At 37.8% G+C, this 21449-nt stretch overlaps 1 protein-coding gene across 1 annotated transcript; it reads right to left on the bottom strand.

The window, feature by feature from the left end:
* Positions 1–8186: 8186 nt before the first annotated feature.
* On the bottom strand, positions 8187–9641 carry LOC141598456 (uncharacterized). Its single transcript, XM_074418176.1, has 3 exons — positions 8522–9641; positions 8380–8433; positions 8187–8274 (listed from the first exon to the last, which is right to left on the bottom strand). Exons 1-3 carry the CDS (start codon positions 9380–9382, stop codon positions 8197–8199), a joined length of 993 nt encoding a protein of 330 aa, XP_074274277.1. The 5' UTR covers positions 9383–9641; the 3' UTR covers positions 8187–8196.
* Between the last annotated feature and the right edge of the window lie 11808 nt (positions 9642–21449).

The following is a 21449-nucleotide window of genomic DNA, read 5'->3' as shown; positions in this document are numbered from 1 at the left end:
GAGTTGGAAATTCTCGGCTCTCATCTTTGTTCTAACCCCACTACCTTCAAAATTGATATTGCTCACCATTTGGCTCTTCACCTTCACCGACTAAGCAACTCCCCGGGCCAATCATCTCAAATTGTGGTGGGTGGACTCATCACCCACCTTGCCAAGCAACTAATTCGAAAGCTCAACTTGAACGGGATGCGTTTTATCATGAGGGAAATAATGTTGACCAAAGATTACATCCAATACACTATTAGTTGGATCAAGACAAACCCCAATGATAAACAAAAGTATTGGCAAATACGATTGAGTGGGGTAGATAGAAATTCAATTCCACTCCCCAACCCCGATAAAATGAAGGTGGTGCCTAATTCACCACATTACTTGCTCAAAATTGAGGCGGTAGAACACACCGCCATTGCCCAAGAAAGCAACTCGAACCTTGTCTATGCTCGACATGACCGCCTGGTGCCCGCGAGACCTACCTTACGGTACGCAATGCCCTCTTGCCATTTATTTCCCGGTCCTTTCCAACAAGGGGAAGGATCCTCTAGTCACCAACCGGAACAACCACTCCCCCTCCACGACGACCTAATCTCTTTCATGGAGGAGATGAAGATAATTATGGCAACCGCCGCTAGTGAGCGGCTCGGTTATCAACAATGCATGGACCATATCTATTTTGACCATTCAGTGGATCAATTTTCGGTTTATGATGACTTCATGAGGCGCCAATACAAGCACCCTTTCGGCCTTCACCCCTCATACTATCTAGCTCCGGATGGTGGACATCCAGCGGACGGGACCTATCTCTACGGTGACATCAACGTGCGTCCCGATTACTATAGTGCCCCGGTCTTTCCCAACCCGCCTTCCACTCATGGGGAGGGGCACGACACTAGATGGTTCGGGGGCGCTCCCTCCATATTTGGTGAGGGAGGTGCTAGTGGCTCGGGAGGGAACACGGAGGTGTTCATTGACATGGCCACGGAGACGAGGGACTTCGACTTGGATATGCCTATGAATGCGGATGATTTCATCCGTGAATCCGAGTTTGGAACCAGGAATGATGAGGATGATGATAATGAAGACGGTGATGACACCGAAATTGAAGAGGCATAGTAATGATGGCCCTCTTCTCTCCCTCTCAATCCAAATGCCAAGTATGATTCCCTAACATCCAAACTTCTCATTCATATTTCAATTTCGTATGCATTTAGTTAGTTGTATGATATGTAGGATAGCTAATCATTTAGTTGCATTCATTTAGCCTTGCATTAGATTTCAATTATGTAAAAATTATCGCATATAGGATTGCATTCATATACGTTAGATTGCATCGTATTTCAATTTATGCATTTAGTTAGCGCATGCATTGCATCCCCATTTAAAAATACAAAAAAAAATTGGAAAATTGAAAATTTCACAAAAACATGCTTTCTAATTTCCGAATCTCCTTCATACACTATGTACATAGATAAGTGTGGGGAGGAGATCCTCTAAATTCAAAAAAACAAAAACATGTCTTTCATTTTCGAAAAAAAATCAAAAAATACAAAAATATGCCTTTCAATTTTCCTTTTTCCTCCCTACATTTCGTTCCATCGAGGACGATGTAAATCTTAAGTGTGGGGAGGGAAATATCTACTTTGTATATATTTGTTAATAATGTAAATTTGTAAATAAGTATGTAAATTTGACAAAATTTCAAAAAAAATATAAAAAAAATACAAAAACTTTCAAAAAAAATACAAAAACATTGCATTGTATATATATATACTTATTGTTGGCTAACCTTTAGCATAGACATTGACCATTTGAGGGAAAAAGGAGCTATAAGACCCGCTTGATAAACTCATTCTAATCTCTTACTCCTTTACCGTTCTTTCTTTATATATCTTGCATATTTGAAGGAGGATGGGATTTTATGCCTTGGATGTTCCTTTTGGACTGTTGTGTTGGTGTTGATATGCTGCTAGGTTTAGTCAACTCGTTACATGTTTATCTTATGTTCATTTCAATTTCTGCATGCACTATAACATGTACATATGTGTTTGTCTTAGATTAGAATCATTTGCATCAGTTTGTATATAAATGGGCATAAATGTGGTCAAAGTTGGGAAGTCTATACCCCAAGGATGAGTCAAGTCCCAATTGTGCCTTGTCCCTCCCTGTGGCTTGCACCCGTGTCCATAGGTTAGTTGTGGGAAATTTGGGACCTGACTAACAAGTCTAGGCCACCCTGTGAGACCATTAACCGTAGGCTAGACCTAATTATCGACCCAACTACTTATAAGTGAGAATTAGAGCCTCTTAGAGTTGGTAAATTCATGCCCAACCCTCATCTAGGATTGTGAGTAGGTCTCCTTGCGGGACGTGTTGTGTCTAGACGCATAAGTGTGTCATTCCATCCTTAGACCATGATTTGCATTTCATTTTTGTGCACAAGTTATGAAATAAAATTTGTTTTCACATGCATATGAACCCCACATAGTCAAATAGCCTTGTTTTGTCCCTTCCATTATCTTCCTTTTGATTCACCCCCTTTGAGCTTTAGCCTTTCCATTTGGCAAACCCACTAAATTAACTACATTCCATATACACCTTTCCTTGATCAAGAATTGGTCGGTTATGCAGTAGTGTTTTAGGAGGTGATTTGGGTCATAGTGGTGGATAGTGTACATATCCACTTGGGTCGGAATTTGATACTTATTTGGTATTGTATATAAATAAGATGTTTTGATATTGAAATGAAAAACAAAGTAGAAAAGTAAAAAAGTGAAAAAGTTTTGAAAAATCCAAAAAGAGCTACTTGTGATTGTAAATATTTGTGTTAAGAAAAGAAAAGAGCAAGCAACACCCCTCCTCATCATTCAAAGGGGTAGAAAAAGTCGTTGCTAAAATAAGGGGCAATTTGATGTTTTTTCCAAAGTGAGTCGGGTTTACACATTTTTTGCTTGATATTGGGAAATCGGGCTCTTGTTAGGGTGTAGACGTTGCTCATTTGTTGAAATAAGAGGAGTATTTTCAAGTTTTTCCAATTTGAGTTGGGTTTGTGCAATTTTTGCATAGTATTGGTAATCAATTCTATGTTACGGCATAGACGTGTCTCATATGTTGTAATAAGAAGTGGGATGTGATGTGTCGACAATTCTTGATTTGAACTCCACAAATCCAAACGGTGCTTGCACCAATCCCGTTTTGTCCTACTCCCTAGCCCTGTTCCAACCCTTATTTCATGATTTGTGCATTGTTACAATTTGCATTTCATTTGGACATAGGACGGTCTTACTCATTAGATTGCGAACACGTTCTCACGAGTCGCGGTAGGAGAGTGTTTTGGTTACTTTCTGTACAAAAATGCCCGGAATTTAAATGAGAGACGAGTGAAAGCCGTGAGGATGTCGTTGACTTAGGTCCCCTTAGTCATGGGTCTTTTGGTTGAATCTTGTGTAGGTTTTGTAATTCTCGAAGGTCTAGTCCCTCTTTCCCCTTTCCCGCTCTAGAATCCGTTTCTTGAGCTTTATTGGACACATTAGGGTTGCATGGGCCACGCCTAGGGGGTTGGCACCTCCATTGAGACTCTGAGACGGGATTTCCCGACCGAGACTATGTTTTTGAGCTGAAAATTCGGCCACTTAGATGAGGAAGTCGACCATTTTTGTTAGATGCATTCTATTACTTGCTTTTGTGCTCACATGATTCGATGCATCGCATTTTTCTTGCAAGCCCCACTTGCCTTACGAGTTGTGCCTTACCTCATAGGCATAACTACGTGAGTTGAAGGGACGGAGGAGGCCCGTTAATTGTCTTCCACCGGATATTATTAGTATATTTAGTCTACAGTTGAATAAGGGCCTCGTTTTGACTCACCCACATACTCGGGGACGAGTAATCTTCAAGTGTGGGGAGGTTTGATATAGGATTCATTTGCACCAACTTCCTCCCTTATTTTCATACTTTCCGACTCAATTCGAGTCGGTTTTATACGTCTTTCCTTGCATTTTGTACCCCGACTCCCTAGTCTATGATATTATGCCCCTCTCGCAGGTTTTGAGGCGGGAATGGAGGAATCGGAGCATAGGAGACGATTTGATAGACTAAGTATGGAAGAAGGAGGAAGATATGCTGAGATGAGCTCCCAGCCAGTTGGCCGGCAGCCGGTCAGCCGGCTGGGACTCCCCCAACATACTTGGCAAAACAATTAGGAAGGAAGTTACAGCGAACTCCCAGCCGGTCAGGCCACCGGCAGCCAGCCACCCGGCTGGGAGAGCAAGGAGAAAGGAAGAAATCAAGAAAAGTTCCAAAGAACTCCCAGCCAGGCTAGGCACCGGCAGCCGGTCAGCCGGCTGGGAGTACAAGGTGAAGCACAAAAGTCAATCAAAGGAAGAGAAGTCAAATGAACTCCCAGCCGGTGGACCACCGGCAGCCGGCCCACCTGCCAGGGGTACCTGATGACCTTAATTCCAACTCGTTTCTTACAGGGAACTCCCAGCCGGTCAGACCACCGGCAGCCGGTCGACCGGCTGGGACCCCTCTTCCGCATTTTCAAGCCCATTTGTAATTTCACCCTAATTGTGGTACAACCTATAAATACTCCCTCCCTTAATCATTTGTGATATATACCCTAGATCTGAAATTATTTCCTTAATCTTATGCAAATCTTTAATCAAAACTTTAATTTTTCCTTAATCAATTATTAATCACTACTTATATTAGCTTAGAATTAGTATTGTTCAATTGTTTACATTTACTATTGGGTTGTTAATTGGAGATTGGTGAAGATTATTCTTCTATTTAATCAAAGGTTGCAACTTTGTCTTCAATATTGGTATAATCTCTTCTCTATTGTTGTTCATCATTCATTTGTTTACATATTGAATCGCTTGTTAATAGAATTTGCAAACATGTTTCCCTTTGCTTGTTTCATGCTAAATTCTTCACCTTTTGTTTATGTCACCATGAGCATGTGTGAGTAGTGCCTTACTAGGATGTAGGGGAATCCCTTGTAGTGTTAAGGAGAAATCTTTGGCATGGATTAATGGTAATTCTTGGGTTGTTTACATTTACTACTTGTTATGCACATAAGGTGTTTAAAGAATTGTTTAAATGAGTAAGTTGAGTTAATTCTTCTAATAATCTATCTACTATTTGAGTGAGTAACTTGAGTAGTAACTAGGATTTGATAACAAGTTTTGAGTTAGATTAATTGAATGAGTAAGTTAGTTAATCTTGGCTCAAGTGTAGAATTTACATCGAGAGGTTAGAATTTACATGTTGTAACAACCTAGATAACCATTAGTCCATGCCTATTTCCCCTCTCCATACTACTTGGGTGAACCCGACCATCCTAGTCTCTCTTAATCATCGTTTTAGACCATCTTAATCATTGCTTAATTCCTACTTGCTTTAGTTTACATTTTAATCATTAGTTAGAACTCAAACCACCTCTTTTTAGATCGAACTAAACTAGTTTATAAACGAGTAATCCTAGTTCCACAATTTCCGTCCTTTGGGTTCGACCCTTTTTACATATTACAACAAGCAATCGTTCACTTGCGAAAGGAGTATAAATAAAACTCATAACAGGTGGTTAATTAGCAATTAATTAGTATTAGTAATATGGGTAATTAATGGGTAATAATAAGGGGTTTTGTATTGTAGGATAGTATAGGATCTATTGTGATAGTATTGTGTGACTTGTATAGGATGTGACGGTTTCATGAGACGGAATCGTGTCGGATTCGAGTAGCTTATGGAGATTGCTAAAAGGTAGGTTATCCTACTCGGTTTTGATAATGTGAATATTTGTTAGTGTGTCATTTATCATTGTTTTCATTGTATGAGTCGTATTGCATCTTATGGTGATATTTGGAGATTGTTGGGGATCTCATGTAGTTGTCGGAATGCATTATAACATGGTAGTGAGTTGTGATGACTCGAAGAGTCGGAATATTTGAGGAAGTGATGTTCATGGCATGTTTGGGAAGTGTATATCATAATGAGTCGTATTTTGGTATATTGTGTTACATATTACATTATTGTGATTATTGTACATGTCGGAGGATATGGTTGTTGTTGAGGAGATATAAGGCGGTTGTGTAACACCCCAAAAGATTAAGTGATTAAGTTGTCCCACATCGGGAAAATATATATGAGGCTTGTGATATGTTTATAAAGGATTCCACCTACCACTTAGTAACAAGGTCTTATGCTTTTGGGTTTATGTGAGGACAAATAATGGCCAAAAGGTATACATCCCATCTTATTGGGTTGTGTTACAATGGTGGTGGGTCGGGTTGTTATAAATGGTATCAGAGCAACTTTGCGACAGTGTGGTGAGCCCATGGTCAGGAGTACTTGGGTCACCACCTAGCGGGGGAGGATTCTGGGCTTAGTTGCAGTCAGATTCGAGGTACAACGAGGACATTGTGTTCTTTAAGTGGGGGAGTTTGTAACACCACAAGAGATTAAGAGATTAAGTTGTCCCAAATCGGAAAAATATGAGGTTTGTGGTATGTTTAAAGGATTTCACCCACCACTTAGTAACAAGGCCTTGTGCTTTTAGGTTTATGTGAGGACAAATAATGTCCAAAAGGTACACATCCCATCTTATTGGGGTTGTGTTACAATGGTGGTGAGTCAGGTTGTTATAGGTTGGGAGACCGTCTTACGCTTGAGTTGCCTCTTGGAGTTTCCCACTCCAAGAGGAATGTGCACATTAATGATTTGAGTTATGGAGGGACGCGTGTGGTTGAGGCACGACGTCTGTGTAATACCCCGTAATTTAATAATAATTTATGAGAATAATTTATGTAATTCAAATAATTAATTAGTAATAATCGCATTTATAATAATAGTTGTTATGAGACGGTAATTAAGTGAATAAAATAATTAAGCAAAGACGGGGTTGGGCTTGAGTATTGGACCGTGTATTACTGGGTGGTGTGCTCGGGAGCTACTCGAATAATACTAGTATAGTAATAGCAATATAATAATAATAATAATAATAATAATAATAATAATAATAATAATAATAATAATAATAATAATAATAATAATAATAATAATAATAATAATAATAATAATAATAATAATAATAATAATAATAATAATAATAATAATAATAATAATAATAAGGATTATTTAATATAAATACCCTGAACTATGATGGTCCTTCTCATATTACTCTAATCTTTGTTTTAACTACCAATATTACGTACTATTACCCACTTTAACTTTGAATAAAATTAGTCTAATTTTAACCTTTTGTAGCAGATTTTATAAGCTTGGGCCCACCTTTTATTTTTTAATACCCTAATTCCTTCATCATCTTCATTCTTACATCTTCACTGTAAAAAAAAAAAAAAATCACTCTTCAAAAAAATCCCTCCATTGTTGACGACACTTAATCTCCCTCTCTCACCTTTTTAATTCCTTCATCATCTTCATTTTTGTCTTTCCTCCATTGTTCCCATAATGAAGCGGTCAACATCATCTTCATCGTCTTCATCATCTTCAAATAAAAGGGACGTTTTTTGCTACCATAATCTTCAGGCGGTTGTGAAGTTGGCGAATAAAGGCTCAAATGTTGGAAATAACTTTTATGGATGTCCTTTATGGCCTGTAAGTTTAATTTCTTGGTGATTTTCATCATTTTCAATTAATTGGTTATCTTCAAAGAAATTTTTAAAATTAAAATTTATGTTGCCTTTTGATTATACTGTAGAATGGATGTGGTTTTTTCCAATTGGTGGACGAACTGAAATCTAAAGAAGGCGTTGATAATGAGGCAAAAATGAAGAAGATGAAAATGAAGAATGAGAAATTGAGATTGGAGGTGAAGATGTTGAAGGCTGAAGTAGACAAGCACTCAAAAGGGGAGAAAATTGTAATGGTTGGGTTAATATTTTCTTGGATTATATTTGCATTTAGTTGGATGTTTAGGAAATGAATGTAATCCTTTGAATGTAACCCTTGTTTAGGAATTGAAACAAGTATGTATGAAAACAATTTATCCAAGGAATGCAATTTCATTTGATAACAATGAACTTGTTCATTACATTCTGCAAAATCTGTCTACTGCATTCTTAAACGAAGTCTAACCAAATACAACAATTCTCAGTCATACTCTATTACAAAAACCAGTGTCTTAGTCACCAATACATTACAAACCATTCTTCAAAATTTGTCTTCACTTCATATCTTCTACTGATTTTGGTTGACTGATTGTTGAGTACATGGTCCCTCCATAATGCTCCTTGGTCCATTATTACTACCCATAGCCTGTCAAGAATTAAATTATTAGAGCTAAAGCATTGCTGAACATTTTGCAATATTTATGCTTTCTAATGTATAATCAAAGTAGAACAAAAGCATTGCTGAACTTACATTTGTATAAGCATGACCTTGCTCATCAATCAATACTCCAAATCCTTGTGGGACCTGCAATATCACCATATCAAGCTGTTGAGATACTACTTTTAATGAAGAATCCTAATTGAAAACACTAATAAAGCATTGCAGAACTCACCCTGCCACTTCTTCCACCTCTGCCACTTCTTCCACCTCTGCCATTTCTTCCTCCTCTTGCACCTCTACCTCCAGACCTTATGACCCTGCCTCCTCTACCAATTCTTGTTGGTTGTGTCATTGCATCATGATGACCATTAGAGGCAGGTTGTGGTTCCCCATTGCTCTCTACCCTAGGTTGTTTCCTAGGTCTTCCCATTGGTTTTTTTGGAGGGGGTGGGGGTTGGTTGTCTTTGTCAAGGCACTTTCTTTTGTTGTGTGTTTTAGATTTACAAACTGAACATGACATCTCAATTCCATGCTTGGTCAACTTACCTGGTTTTTTAGGGTTCTCAAAAGGATCCCTTCTTCTTTTTCTCCTAGGCCTACCAGGTCCAACTTTAATGGGAGGGGGATTAAGTGGCAAGTCTACCTTTGGCCAATGTCTCTGGCCTGGACAAGGACTAATAGACAGATTGTAACTGAGAAGATAAGCTTCTCTTTTATACATGTCATCCACATAGTCTTCAGCATGACCATGTATACTAAAGATTGCTGCCATAGCATGAAAACATGGGATGCCAGTTAAATCCCATTTCCTACATGTACATGTCCTTCCTTCCAAGTCAACAGTCAAGCATTCAATCCCATGTGTTACCTGGAAAAGAGTTGGTTTTGATGGTAAAGCTTCACATTCAGAAGACTTATCCTTCTCCACCTCAAGCCTTGCTTGCACTATAGGACAAACAACATGAGTTGATGACTCCATTGCTGTTTTTTTCTCCATCAGCCTCTTCATCAGTGAAGTCCTTATCTCTTCAAGCATGTAAATCACATGTTTTAATCTAGCATTAATAATGTAGGCATTAAAAGTTTCTGACATATTGCTAACAATCACATCATTTTTTGTGTGTTTGGATGAATGCCCTACAAAAAAGAGGTGGTTTACATGCTATGAAAGCATCAGCAGCCTTATGGTCCACATCTCTTAGAGCTGCTAAAGCATCATTGAAATCTGGTTCATTATATGCTTTAGCACAACTCCAGAAAAGTAGCTTCATTTCATCACCTTTGTAGGTCTTGTGCCAGTTAGCAAAGATATGCCTACCACATTGCCTATGTTCTGCCTTAGGAAACTCCTTAGCAACCATGGTTATGATACTCTGCATAGAAAACAAAGTGTTATAAGTGACCCAATATACAAGCGATTGAAACTGAAATTATAAGTAATGAACAGTGAAGGATTTAAAACCAACCTGATGTTGATCTGAAATAATAGTTCATCCCTCTCCATCTTCTTCTCCCAAACTGCTTTTAAGTTGTTTAAAAAACCACTCATAACTTTCATTGTTTTCTCCTTCAACAACTGCCCATGCTAAAGGGAACATCTGTTCATTACCATCCCTACCAACAACAGCTATTAACTGTCCCCCTAAGAAGGTCTTCAGGAAACAAGCATCAACAGATAATACCTTTCTACACCCTAACAACCACCCTTGCTTAAGAGCATCAAAACAAACAAAAAACCTCTGGAAAACAACAGGATTTGATACCACATTAGGGTTGGTATACAAGGTGAAGACACTACTTGGGATTTCCTTGTTCAAGAGCTGCTATATAACTCCTTATCCTACTGTAATGCTCTTTCATTGATCCATAGAGCAATTTGTGAGCATAGTACTTAATTTTATAAGGAAAGCCTTTCTTAATTAAAACTTTATATGCTCTTCTCACAGTTTCCATGATGTCTTTTGCTGGCCAATGTGGTTTGGCTTTGAAAACATCAAGAAATTGTTTAGCTAACCAAGTAGATTTTAGCTGCCTATTACTCTCCATTGTCCTCTGACAAGTGTGATGAGGATCAACAGTCTTTACCAGAAAAGATGCTAACTTATTATCCCAACTACCATAAAGTTTGAAAGGACAACCACTTCTGCATCTTACCCTAAGTTTTTTCCCATGTGTTTTATCACTAATATCAAAAGTTAGATCCCTACCTTGAGCAACAGCATACCTTGTCACAGCTTCTTTAAACAAATCTGTGTTAGGAAACCTAATTCCTACACACCATTTCAGTTTTAAGAAATCAGTTCTCTCATTAACTACAGGCACATGCTGTTTCTTCCTTTTACCAGGGACCCTCTCCTCATCACTTTCCCCTAGAGTGTCCTCCTCATCTCCACTCTCATCATAATCACTGAGGTTTACCTCAACTACCTTTGAAGTGTTAGGTAAATTAGATTCTTCTTGACCAGTGAGCTTACCAGCTGCAGCTTCAAGCTCTAGTTGATGTGCAATCTTCAAAGCATTTGCATTCCATGCCTTTGCCCTTAATCTTACTTGTTTTAGCTCCTCATCATCATCATCATCAAACCCAACATCATCATCAGCTTCTATGTCTTTCTCATCAACTAACTCTTCTATTACACTATCATCATCCCTATCATCACTATCTCCTACATCATCTTCAGGCTCATAACCTGGATCTTCTTCTTCAGACTCACTTATTTCATCATTCCCCTCCAACCAGTTCAAACAATTCTCATCAGCTCTTTGTTCATAATCATTAAATAGATCTGCTAATGTGTAGTCATTGCAGTCATAAGATGACCCAGGAATGTCATTCAAACTGACATGATCCTTAGTAACAACAATAGGAGGTGGTGAATCTTCAATATGTAAGGGTGTTTTTTCAGTTCCTTTTTTAGGAGAATTGGTGAATCTAGGAGAGGTTCTAATAACAAGAGATGTTGTTTTAGAAGATTTTTTTGGTGATTTAAAAGATGTTTTTTTGGGATTTTTTTGAGATTTTTCAGTTGTTTGAGAACATAGCTTGACTAAAGTTTCTTGTGGTTTATGTGTAGCTGACTCTTTGAGTGTTATAAATGAAGGGGATGACTCAGGTGGTCCCTCAAGTGGTCCTTTCTTTTGTAAAGAAACAACACTAACACTTTTGGCAGGCATCTTTCTTTTTGGTATTAATTTAATTGGTTTGTTAAAAACACTCCTATTACCAACCTCCTCTATCCACAACATCAACTGACTAATATCTTTCTCAGGTACCAAATAACATTCAATCACTCTATGCAACTCAGCCAGATTACCAATAATTTGTGCATCTTTGTCATCAAATGCTCTCTTTAATCCCTCAGTTGGATGCATGAAGAATATACCATCTACACCCCTCATAAACCCACTACATTTTTCAGCTTCTTCAAGCAATGTAAACCACCCCATCTCATCAGGATCAACCCCCACTGTCTTACAGGTCCTACCCATATATACCAAAGAATGTTCATCCCTCTGAAAGTTCCCTCCAAACCACAATTTCAATGTCACTACCTAAATAATAGCATGAACATAGGATCATCATCAATTAATTAAAAAGTCGCATACAAAAGCCCCGAAATTAGGGTTTATATAACGCAGATTAAATCCTAATAAATGAAAGATTGAAAAAAAACATAGAAATTATTTATAACCATACATGAAACAACAACAAGCAATCAATAATCAAAGTTTGAAAAAACAATAAAGGGAGAAATGTACCTTTACTTTTGTCATTATGCGAGATTAAATAACATCAGCAATGGCGAATTTATAGAAGATGAATTTAGGGAAGAGGAAAGAGGGGAAGTTCAACAATGGCGTCTTCCTTCAGCAATGGCGTCTTGTTGAGATCAAAAGGGAAGATGAAAAAGAGGAAGGTTAAAAGGTAAGAGAGATAAGATGAATCAGTAAAATGAAAAAGGGGAAAGATGAATATGAAAAAGGTGGGTTTTAAAAACAAAGGTTACCTGTTTATCAGGTAACTAGTCACCCCATTTTATTCAAAGTTAAAGTGGGTAATAGTACGTAATATTGGTAGTTAAAACAAGGGTTGGACTAATATGAGAAGGACCATCATAGTTCAGAGTATTTATATTAAATAATCCTAATAATAATAATAATAATAATAATAATAATAATAATAATAATAATAATAATCATAATCTAACCTAACGTACAAAACGCACGACACCAAGAAAACAGCCAACAACTCGCGTTCAAAACAAAACAACGGAGAAACAAAGAAGGAAAAAACGGGATATACAAAACACGCCACAAGGGGGTCCCAGCCGGCTCGCCGGCCGCCGGCTGTGCACCGGCACAAAACCCGCTGGAAAATTGAGGTTGAATTAATAGGATTTTGAGCCGGTTGGGGTAATCGGCAGACGGTTGATCGGCGGAGGGCCATCTTGAGATTTTGTTGCGGAATGAGAGCCGGTGAGGCGGCAGCCGGCCGGCCGGCTAGGAGAACGATTCCGAGTTTCATGTTTGATGATGGTGCGGGTGATGGCGGCTGCGAGCTGGGTTGCTGCTGAAAATTGGTGCGGGGACCGAGTATTGGTGCCGAAACCGAGTCATGGCAGCTTGATGGTAATGCAAATGGTGGTCGGTGGTGGAGGAGCGCAGAGGAGATGATGAAGAGGTGGTGCGAATTGAATGATCGGGTTTGAGCAGGGAAGGATGATGAAGATGATGGTGTATTTGGGCGTAAATGGTGATTGGGGTAGCTGTTAATGTTGGATTTTTTTCAGTTATTGAAAATACTAAAGTTGTGGCCCATTATTTGGCAGTCAAAATATGGACTCAAACTGCCCTATTTTGTCTCCCCATTTCCTTCAGTTGACCACCACTCAGTCCCTATATTTGCAACTGATTTTTGATGGCAAAATCATTATAAATGCAACACAATTTCTGATTAATAAGGTCACCAAACCTACTCTCCCTTAAGAAAATATACACCATCTAAATCAGTGAGAAAGAGGGTTCAGAACCGAAATCAGAATAAGAAAGAGTCAGACGGCAGACACGGACGAGTTATCGGAAAGACGGAAACGGGTTTATTTCTTTATTCGGGATTTAAAAGCTGTTCAGGAATACCGATTAGCAATGGCTGGAGGGTTAATTCTCGATCTATTTATTTATCGCTTCCGCAATTTAGTTTTTTGTATGTTTATTTAAGTAATTAAACATGCATATAGAAGATTAAATATCTTACATTTGGTATCAAAGCGAGTATATCGCCTCTGTCTTGCTTGTTGAATTTCCGTCTTTAGTTTCCGTCTTTGATATATAAATCTGCTAATTTCGGTTTTTCGTCGGAATCGATATTTCTTTTGAAAGTCGTTTTATTGGCTTGTTTATAATCTGGTTCCATTTTTGTGATTTAAATCTGGAATTTTTTTTTTGTGTGTTTTCTGGTTTGGTTATTGTGCCTCGTCCAAAGGTTGAAGAAGAAGCATGACTGACTTTGTCTTATATTCTTTTCAATTAATTAATAAGACTATATATATATAGTTGTTTGTGTCCTTTGCACTTTTTCTAGAGCTCAGCACACATGGAACTTTCTTTTCTTTTTGTTTGTTTGCTATGGCATCCATATTGATGATGTTGACATATCATAGAAATTATATAAAGTAATGGGTCATATGGTTCTAGTTATCAGTACATATGATTTATTTAATAAGCCAGAAATTTATTCTCTATCAGTAATAATACTGTAATACGTGCTATGATTTGTCTGATGTGCTTTTATGCATATAATTTGGAGTGACTCATATTTTTACTATTGAAAAGTCTTTTTTTTTGGGTGTAACCTTGTCACATGGTCTGATCACATAAGTCTCTGTCTTTCTTCATTTCCTTGCACATGTATATTTCGTACAGTCAGTAGTCAGTACCTATGCATTTATAATGTGATTAGTACTGTTATACTTTACATGGAGCATTATTTCTTCTACATGTGATTTTAGTAATGCCTACCTCATCTGCTACAGTAACTTTTGTGATGCACTGCACATTTTTTTTTCCCGGCATGTGTTTTATGAGAACTTGTGTTCTTAAATGTGACCGTAGAATTTATATACATTAAGTTCAGTATATATATTAATGATTTAAATGTCAAGTGATTTTAAATTTATTAGTTAGGGAGTAGCCACAACATCTATAATTGATTAAATTTTATTTGAAATCGCATGTGGAAACTAGACATTTTATTGTAATTAATTATACGTAATGTGATGAGACTTACCCACAGGAATTTTATTATATTTGTTTAATTAATTAGGATGTTATATTGAATTATGTTTCTTAATATACCCACAGGAGTTGAGAAATGAATATAATTTGATAGTTTCATCATAAAGTTTAATTTTTATGCATCTAATTTGAGTAGACTTTAGCCCACAGGCAAGTTTATGTCACTAGATTCATATGAGCATAATTTACATTGGTAAGTTGTGATAAAGTTAAGTTTCAAATTTTTGTTACTAAGCATGTATATTTAAATTTTGCAGCAAGTTTACCTGGAAGTTCCTTTGATATCAAAATAGACGTTCCTGAATTAACTGGTGATAATTTTAAGGTGTGGAAGGAAAGAGTTCTATTGCATTTAGGATTCACTCGTTTCGATTATGCTATACAACACGAGGAACCGGCTGAGGTAAAGGAAACTAGCACACCAGATGAAGTAGACCATCGTGAAAAGTGGGAGAAATCAAACTATATTTGCACGATGTTCATAAAGACAAAATTGTGTGCTAGTATCCGAGGTTCCGTCGAGCAGCATACTAAAGTTCGAGACCTTCTTAAAGCAATAGATTAACAGTTCGAAACTTCTGATAAGGCTTTGAAATGCTCAACAGTATTGGTTATCCGTCTCCTCAATCCCATGGCTCTGATACCATGTTGAGTAAATGCCAATGTTAGGAGTAGAAGACTTCATTGTTGAGCAGATTTGTTGTGCAAGCATTGAATGTGTTTTTGTTTGTTTATTTGATTGAATGAATAAAGTACAAGTGATAGCAGATTATATACAACTACTACAACTACTTTCTAGGTATTACCCAGTGTACAAAGGTGTACATCATATGCTAGTCTATTCATAGTACAATGCAACATACTCTATGCTTAGCCTAGGTCATCCTTTTTCCTTCTTCTCGCATTTCCCATGTGCTCCTCCAGGCTTGACAAGATGACTTGTTGGTTCTTTACAAGTGATGAACAATCCATGGTGGCTAGTGGTTGAATTTGTAAAATGATGATTAATGTGAATGCAAACGTAAATGAATGGAGATGGCAACTAAAGTGGCAATTGGTTTAATGAATTGATGAAACTGGGTGGTTGGTGCTGACTGCTGAGGATGATGGTTAATGGTGGATGAGTGAATGTTGAGGAAGCAGAGTGACGGGTTTGACTTTGGTAAAGTCAATGATTGACTTTGGATTTGACTTGGTTTATTTGATTCACGCTTTGCTCCTTGTCCCGTCTCATTTCCGTCTCTCTCATTTTGGTACCTATAGGATTTAATAACGAAAGCAATAATTAAATTCCGACAAACATATACATTTATTCGCGATAAATAGAATTAAATTATTAAATACTAATTAAACTAATAAATGAGCTATTTAACGATTAAAGCACACAAAATCGAGTCGGAATAAGGTATAAATGCGGGGTAAAAGCTACCAAAATACTACTTATCAGTGGGGGCGGAGGCTGTCGTGGAGTAGTGTGGGGTTTAGGTTGTGTTTAAGGGTGACGGGTTTTCGGTATTAGTAGTGTCGTGGTTGTTATTGCTAGGGCGTGATATTGTGGCGGCTAGAGGCGGTTGTAGATGGTGGTTAAGGGCTGGTTGGGTGCTTTGTGGTGCAGGCTAGAGGTGGCGGGTTTTGGTGGTGTCGTTGGTGGCTTGTGGTGTTGGGAAAAGACGGGTGAAGGAAGGGTGTTGGACTCGGTTTTAGCCATGTTTAATGAGTGTGTATAATTGGGTGTTTCACGTGATTATCATGGGTTTTGGGTAATGGGTTGGTTTTATTTTTAAGACGGATTAACTCGGGTTTTAATGAGTAATCGGGTTTTGACTTTTAAGGCGGGTTTAACCAATATTTAAGACGGGTTTAATAATTAATAATTTACGTGAGGAATATAATTAAAATAGTTCATTTATAATTAATGTAATTAATTATATGAATTGATAAGTTAGTAATTATAATTATCGGAATTGCTAGGTGACGATCTTGTGAAGGAATATTGTTTGATTAGCTTGGATTGCACTATTTGGAGTATTTGCTTGCCAGGTAGGATAACTACTCAACTGGTTGTTATTGTTGTATCTCACATGAGTATTGTGGATTATATCCAGCTGATTATTAGTATTGTTCGTTGCATTCATATGAGAATGGCATTTGCATTAGTTATCAAATTTATTCTGGCAGACATTACTTATAGTAATGTATAGTGGTTATCAGATTTATTCTGGCAGACGATTATAATCGTGAATTCTCGAGGCAGGCCTCAGGCTGGTTGTGCAGACCGTCTGGTGGATATTTATCAACTCTGTGTTGAGGCAGGCATTACTTTATAGTAATGTAGTGTGTTTTCTCACCTTCGGGTTGAGACTGCCCCGGCCAGGGATCAGCGGGATGAATAGTGTTGCGAGTGATGAACTCGGTTGAATGGTTCTATTAAGTCATATCATGCATATTTATATTGTTATTGTCATCTACCGTTGTTAGTTATTCCTACTCAACCCTGTGGTTGACAGTGTATTCGTGAACACATGTGATGAATCATAATGGGAAGCAGATTTGACAGGTACTAAATATTAGCTGACTTGGGAGCTTATGGGAATGCGTGAGGACTTGGCCAATTACTTAGAAGTCTAGACCACATAGATTATTTAATCACTTTATTTATTTCCGCTGGATTTGTATCTTAATTTATATTAAGTTTAGTTGGTTAATTTGTAATAAACATGTATTCGCTAAAGTTTTAATCAAAGTACTTTGGTTTGTTGTACTTTGTTATTCACTACCTCGGGAAACCGAGATGGTAACGTTCTCATTTACTTCGGATGTCTAGCTAAAGGCTCCTAAATAAATGGGGGTGTTACAGTCTGGCATGGGATTCGGTTAGCGCCCCGACCCGGTACCACGGGTGTGTCTCGAGTACCTTGTTACGGACTGCGGTCCGGCTGTTTGGTGGACGGTGTTGTGGTGCCGTCACCGGGTTGTGGGTACGTCTGGGTGTGTCCCGGTACCTGTATCGTGCTTTAGCACGGGAAGTACACACTTATGTGAATAAATTCTGTTTGAAGATGGGAGGGTGGCGACCAGGGGCGGAATTAGCCATTTTCTACTAGGGCTATAGCTCTAGATGAAATGATAAATAAAATTCAGTGCTCCTAAAATGTATAACTAAACCGTAGTAGAGTTGATTTTAAGCCTGACTATCAAGCAAAGAGACAAGGGGTTCGACTTGCCCCTGATATATGTTTTGTTCTTTTTTTTTTCAATTTTTAAATACGGAAAATGCACGCGGTGCCCTTGAACTTTCGATTTTTGCCCGAAATACCCAATTTTTTGTTCCGGAAAACTTAAAGAGGCTATAACTCGTGTTTACGAGCTCAGAAAGTAACGATTTTTTTTTTCAAATTGATTATCATTTCGAGATCTACGACTTGAAAAAAAAAATTGTCGCGTTTGGAATTCGTGACAAAGAGAGATGGTCACTCAAAGTTTGTTCGGTGAATAAAACTTTGACGTGCAAAAACTCCTAGCTACGGGATCCAAATACGACAATTTTTTTTTTCAAATCGTAGTTCTCGGAAAGATAATCGATTTGAAAAAAAAAATTATCACTTTTTGAACTCGTAGACACGGGTTATAGCCTCTTTAAGTTTTCCGGAACAAAAAATTGGGTATTTCGGGCAAAAATCGAAAGTTCAAGGGCACCGCGTGCATTTTCCCTTTTAAATACCATCAATTAATACAATTCCCAAATCCCCATGAAAGCCTTCCGTGATTTTTAAAATTCATTGTCACAATAATTGATGTGACCATAATTTGAGCATATTTAGTCCCCGAATTAGCCTTGTTCCCATGCTTTTTAGTGCATATTTGGGTCATTTATTGTCTTTAGTCCTTTGTTTTGCATATTCTTTGAGGTTTTGTTTCCTTGGTAGGAAAGGAGTGCAAACCTTACATTTTCAAGGCAAATGAAGCTAAATTGATTGAATTCAATGACCAAGCATCAAAGAGAAGACAAGACTAGAAGGCCTTTGTACATACTATAGTAGATGGGCAATGATGAGAAAAGATCCTTGCATCGCCGAGGAAATCCTCAAGGATTTTATGAAGAGAAAGGAAGAAAAGAAGAAAGGAAGAAGCTGTAAGACAATCCGAGCGGATTGCCCACAATCCGCCTGTCCAAGAGGAGCAATCCGAGCATCTTCCTCAGTTGGACGCCCGTCCAGAACCACCACAATCCGCCGTCCACCCCAAGAATCCGCTCGTCCAAAACACCCACAATCCGCCCGTCCCGTGCCCTGGACGTTCGGATTGTGTGACAGCTAATCCGTCTTCTACTCAAGGAAGGATGCGCATATTTTTCAAAGACCGGCGAAAAGGAGACCGGAGTCTCTCTTGAGACCGGCGATTCCTCAAGGACTTAATCGTCATTTAAGCCCTTAGTAAACCCTAATTTATGTAACTAATCCCCACTATAAATACTCCATTAGTCTAAATAGATTAGCATGTTCTTCTTAGCAATCTCTAGTGTAGTTTATATCAATCAAATCCCTCTTTAATCTTGTAATCAACATTTAATCAAGTTTTAATACAAATCTCATTTCCTTAATCTCTCTTTTATTCATCTTTCATTTTGGGTAATTGAAGATTATTTGGGTTATTATTGGGAGATTGACAACCTTCCAATCAATCATCAAGTACTTCTATTATTCTTTGCTTTATTATTGGAATCATTAGTAGGTATAATTCTCTTAATCTCTTTTTAATTATTGTTAATTATTTTCATTTATTCATCATGTTTTACTTTGTTGGTATGATTGACAACCTTGCTAGCATGCTCAACATGATAATGAGTGAGTAGTTTCCTTAGCTAGGGTTAATGGGTAATTAGGGGAAACCAACATGGGGGATGATTCATGCTTAAATTAATATGTTTTCATAGTTTGTTTGCTTGCTTGTTGTGATCTCAACTTATACACATGTTATGTTTGATGAAATGCGAGCTTATGAATCCTTGCATTTTTTACCCATCACCTATCTTTTCAATGAGACTTGTAAGTCATAAACCAACTCGAGTCTCATTAGACCATGCATATAGTTGAGTAGGGAAGATTAAGTCGACTTGTAGGTGTTGTACAATCTAATCGATTCGGCTCCGGGACCAAAACTTTCCTAGAATTGTGAGATATAAACCAACTCGATCCATCACAACAATAATTGCTTGCTTATAATTTGAGAATATGTTTGTATGATCAATTCCCATGAATCCCCTATGACCCCATGACACCCTAGTGCCTTTTATCAATTGTTTACACCCCTTTTTAATCATCTTGCTTGTTTATTTTCATTGTTATTTTAGTTTAGTGATCTTCTACTTCAAACCCCAAATTGTGACACCCCTAGACACCGCTAGTTGCAATTGAAAATCTCATCTCAATTCCCGTCCCTTGGGATCCGACCTTTACTTGCCTCTTTACTAATTGTAGAGTTGTTTGTGAAGTTATAAATTGTGTTTTGGTCTAGGTGTTCCTAACGACAAGTACCGAAAACTAAACCTCCCAAGTGAGTCCGGCCAATAATACCACCATATTTAATCCTAATTTTTAGAATTATTTATTTGTCATACAAAATTTCAATTTTATGGAACAATTTCTTACGAATATTATACCATGGTATAACATATATTTAAATCTTGAGTATGTTATGTTATTATCATTATAAAGTATTTGATTGATAAAAAAATTGTATACGACTAAAATATATTATTTTCGTTTTAGAACCTTCTTTTATGGCTAATCTTTAGTATTGGTTTGTCTTAATATGCTTGATTTTTATCGTATTGGTCATACAAGATTAATTAAAATAGTTATAGTTATAAGTACTCCCTCCGTTCCGGTGAGATGTTTACACTTTCCTAATCGGGGAGTACAAGTGATATGTTTACACTTTCTATTTTAGGAAAGTTGGTTGTGCCAAATGTCCAATTTACCCTCATCCTTCATCTCAAAGGACCCAAACCACCCGACACACCACCAATCCCACATCACCTACAACCATCACCACGTTAACCCAAATACCCGACACACTACCAAGCCCACACCACCTATGACCGTCACCACGTTAACCCAAACACCCGACACACCGCCAAGTCCACACCACCTACTAATAAAACTCACCAAAACGAAATGATCATCAAATCACCATCAACATAAATCTCCAATAACAATACACCATATCACATCTCCGGCGACCTTATCACCGGCAAAAATGGCGTCGCCTGAATCCGATTCCCGCCTAAACAGTCCTCGTACCTTCCTAAACGTGTCTTCAGAAGCTCATCACGCATGGCTACCTACGCGGCGAGGCTGACTCGGCCGGGTCGAGTCACGAGTCGAAGTTACTCGCGCGAGTCATTGACTCGGTCTGTAGGTGTGTTGAGGTAGATGAAAGACTTGAAAAATGAAGAGGAGTACTTGTGTAAATTAAGGAGTCAATTGTTTGATTATGTAGGTTAATTGATTCAATGATTTTGCATAGAGGATTTTGTTAGAAAAAGCATAGAGCATAGAGCAGAGAGAGAGAGAGAGGAGGAAGACCAAGCAAGTGTCTCCAAATTCACGGAAAATGATTGATTAGAAAACAGTGCAAATTCACGGAACAGTGCAAAAAGCAAGGGTAGTTGTGTATTTTTGCCCCTTGCCTTGATATTAGTGTAAAAAGAAGTGTAAACATTCCATCGGAACGGAGGGAGTACTTATTATCTGTCTCGATAGAAAATTAGGTCACAGTCAATAAGTAGCGGATATGTAAATTTCTTATCTGTGGTTCCAACCAAAATATTAACGTGATTTTTCATAGGAAACTAAAAATTTTAT

Source organism: Silene latifolia, chromosome 9, assembly GCF_048544455.1.
Source record: "Silene latifolia isolate original U9 population chromosome 9, ASM4854445v1, whole genome shotgun sequence".
NCBI classification, from domain to species: domain Eukaryota; kingdom Viridiplantae; phylum Streptophyta; class Magnoliopsida; order Caryophyllales; family Caryophyllaceae; genus Silene; species Silene latifolia.
Note: the sequence above shows the minus strand (reverse complement) of the source record. Positions and strands in the feature narration are given on the sequence as shown.

Coding starts and splice junctions, on each gene's coding strand:
- LOC141598456 (XM_074418176.1), bottom strand. CDS start 9,382: ATGTCAGAAACTTTTAATGCCTACATTATTAATGCTAGATTAAAACAT. Junction 8,434..8,521: donor GAGGTGGAAGAAGTGGCAGG/GTGAGTTCTGCA, acceptor GTGATATTGCAG/GTCCCACAAGGATTTGGAGT. Junction 8,275..8,379: donor AAGGTCATGCTTATACAAAT/GTAAGTTCAGCA, acceptor AATTCTTGACAG/GCTATGGGTAGTAATAATGG.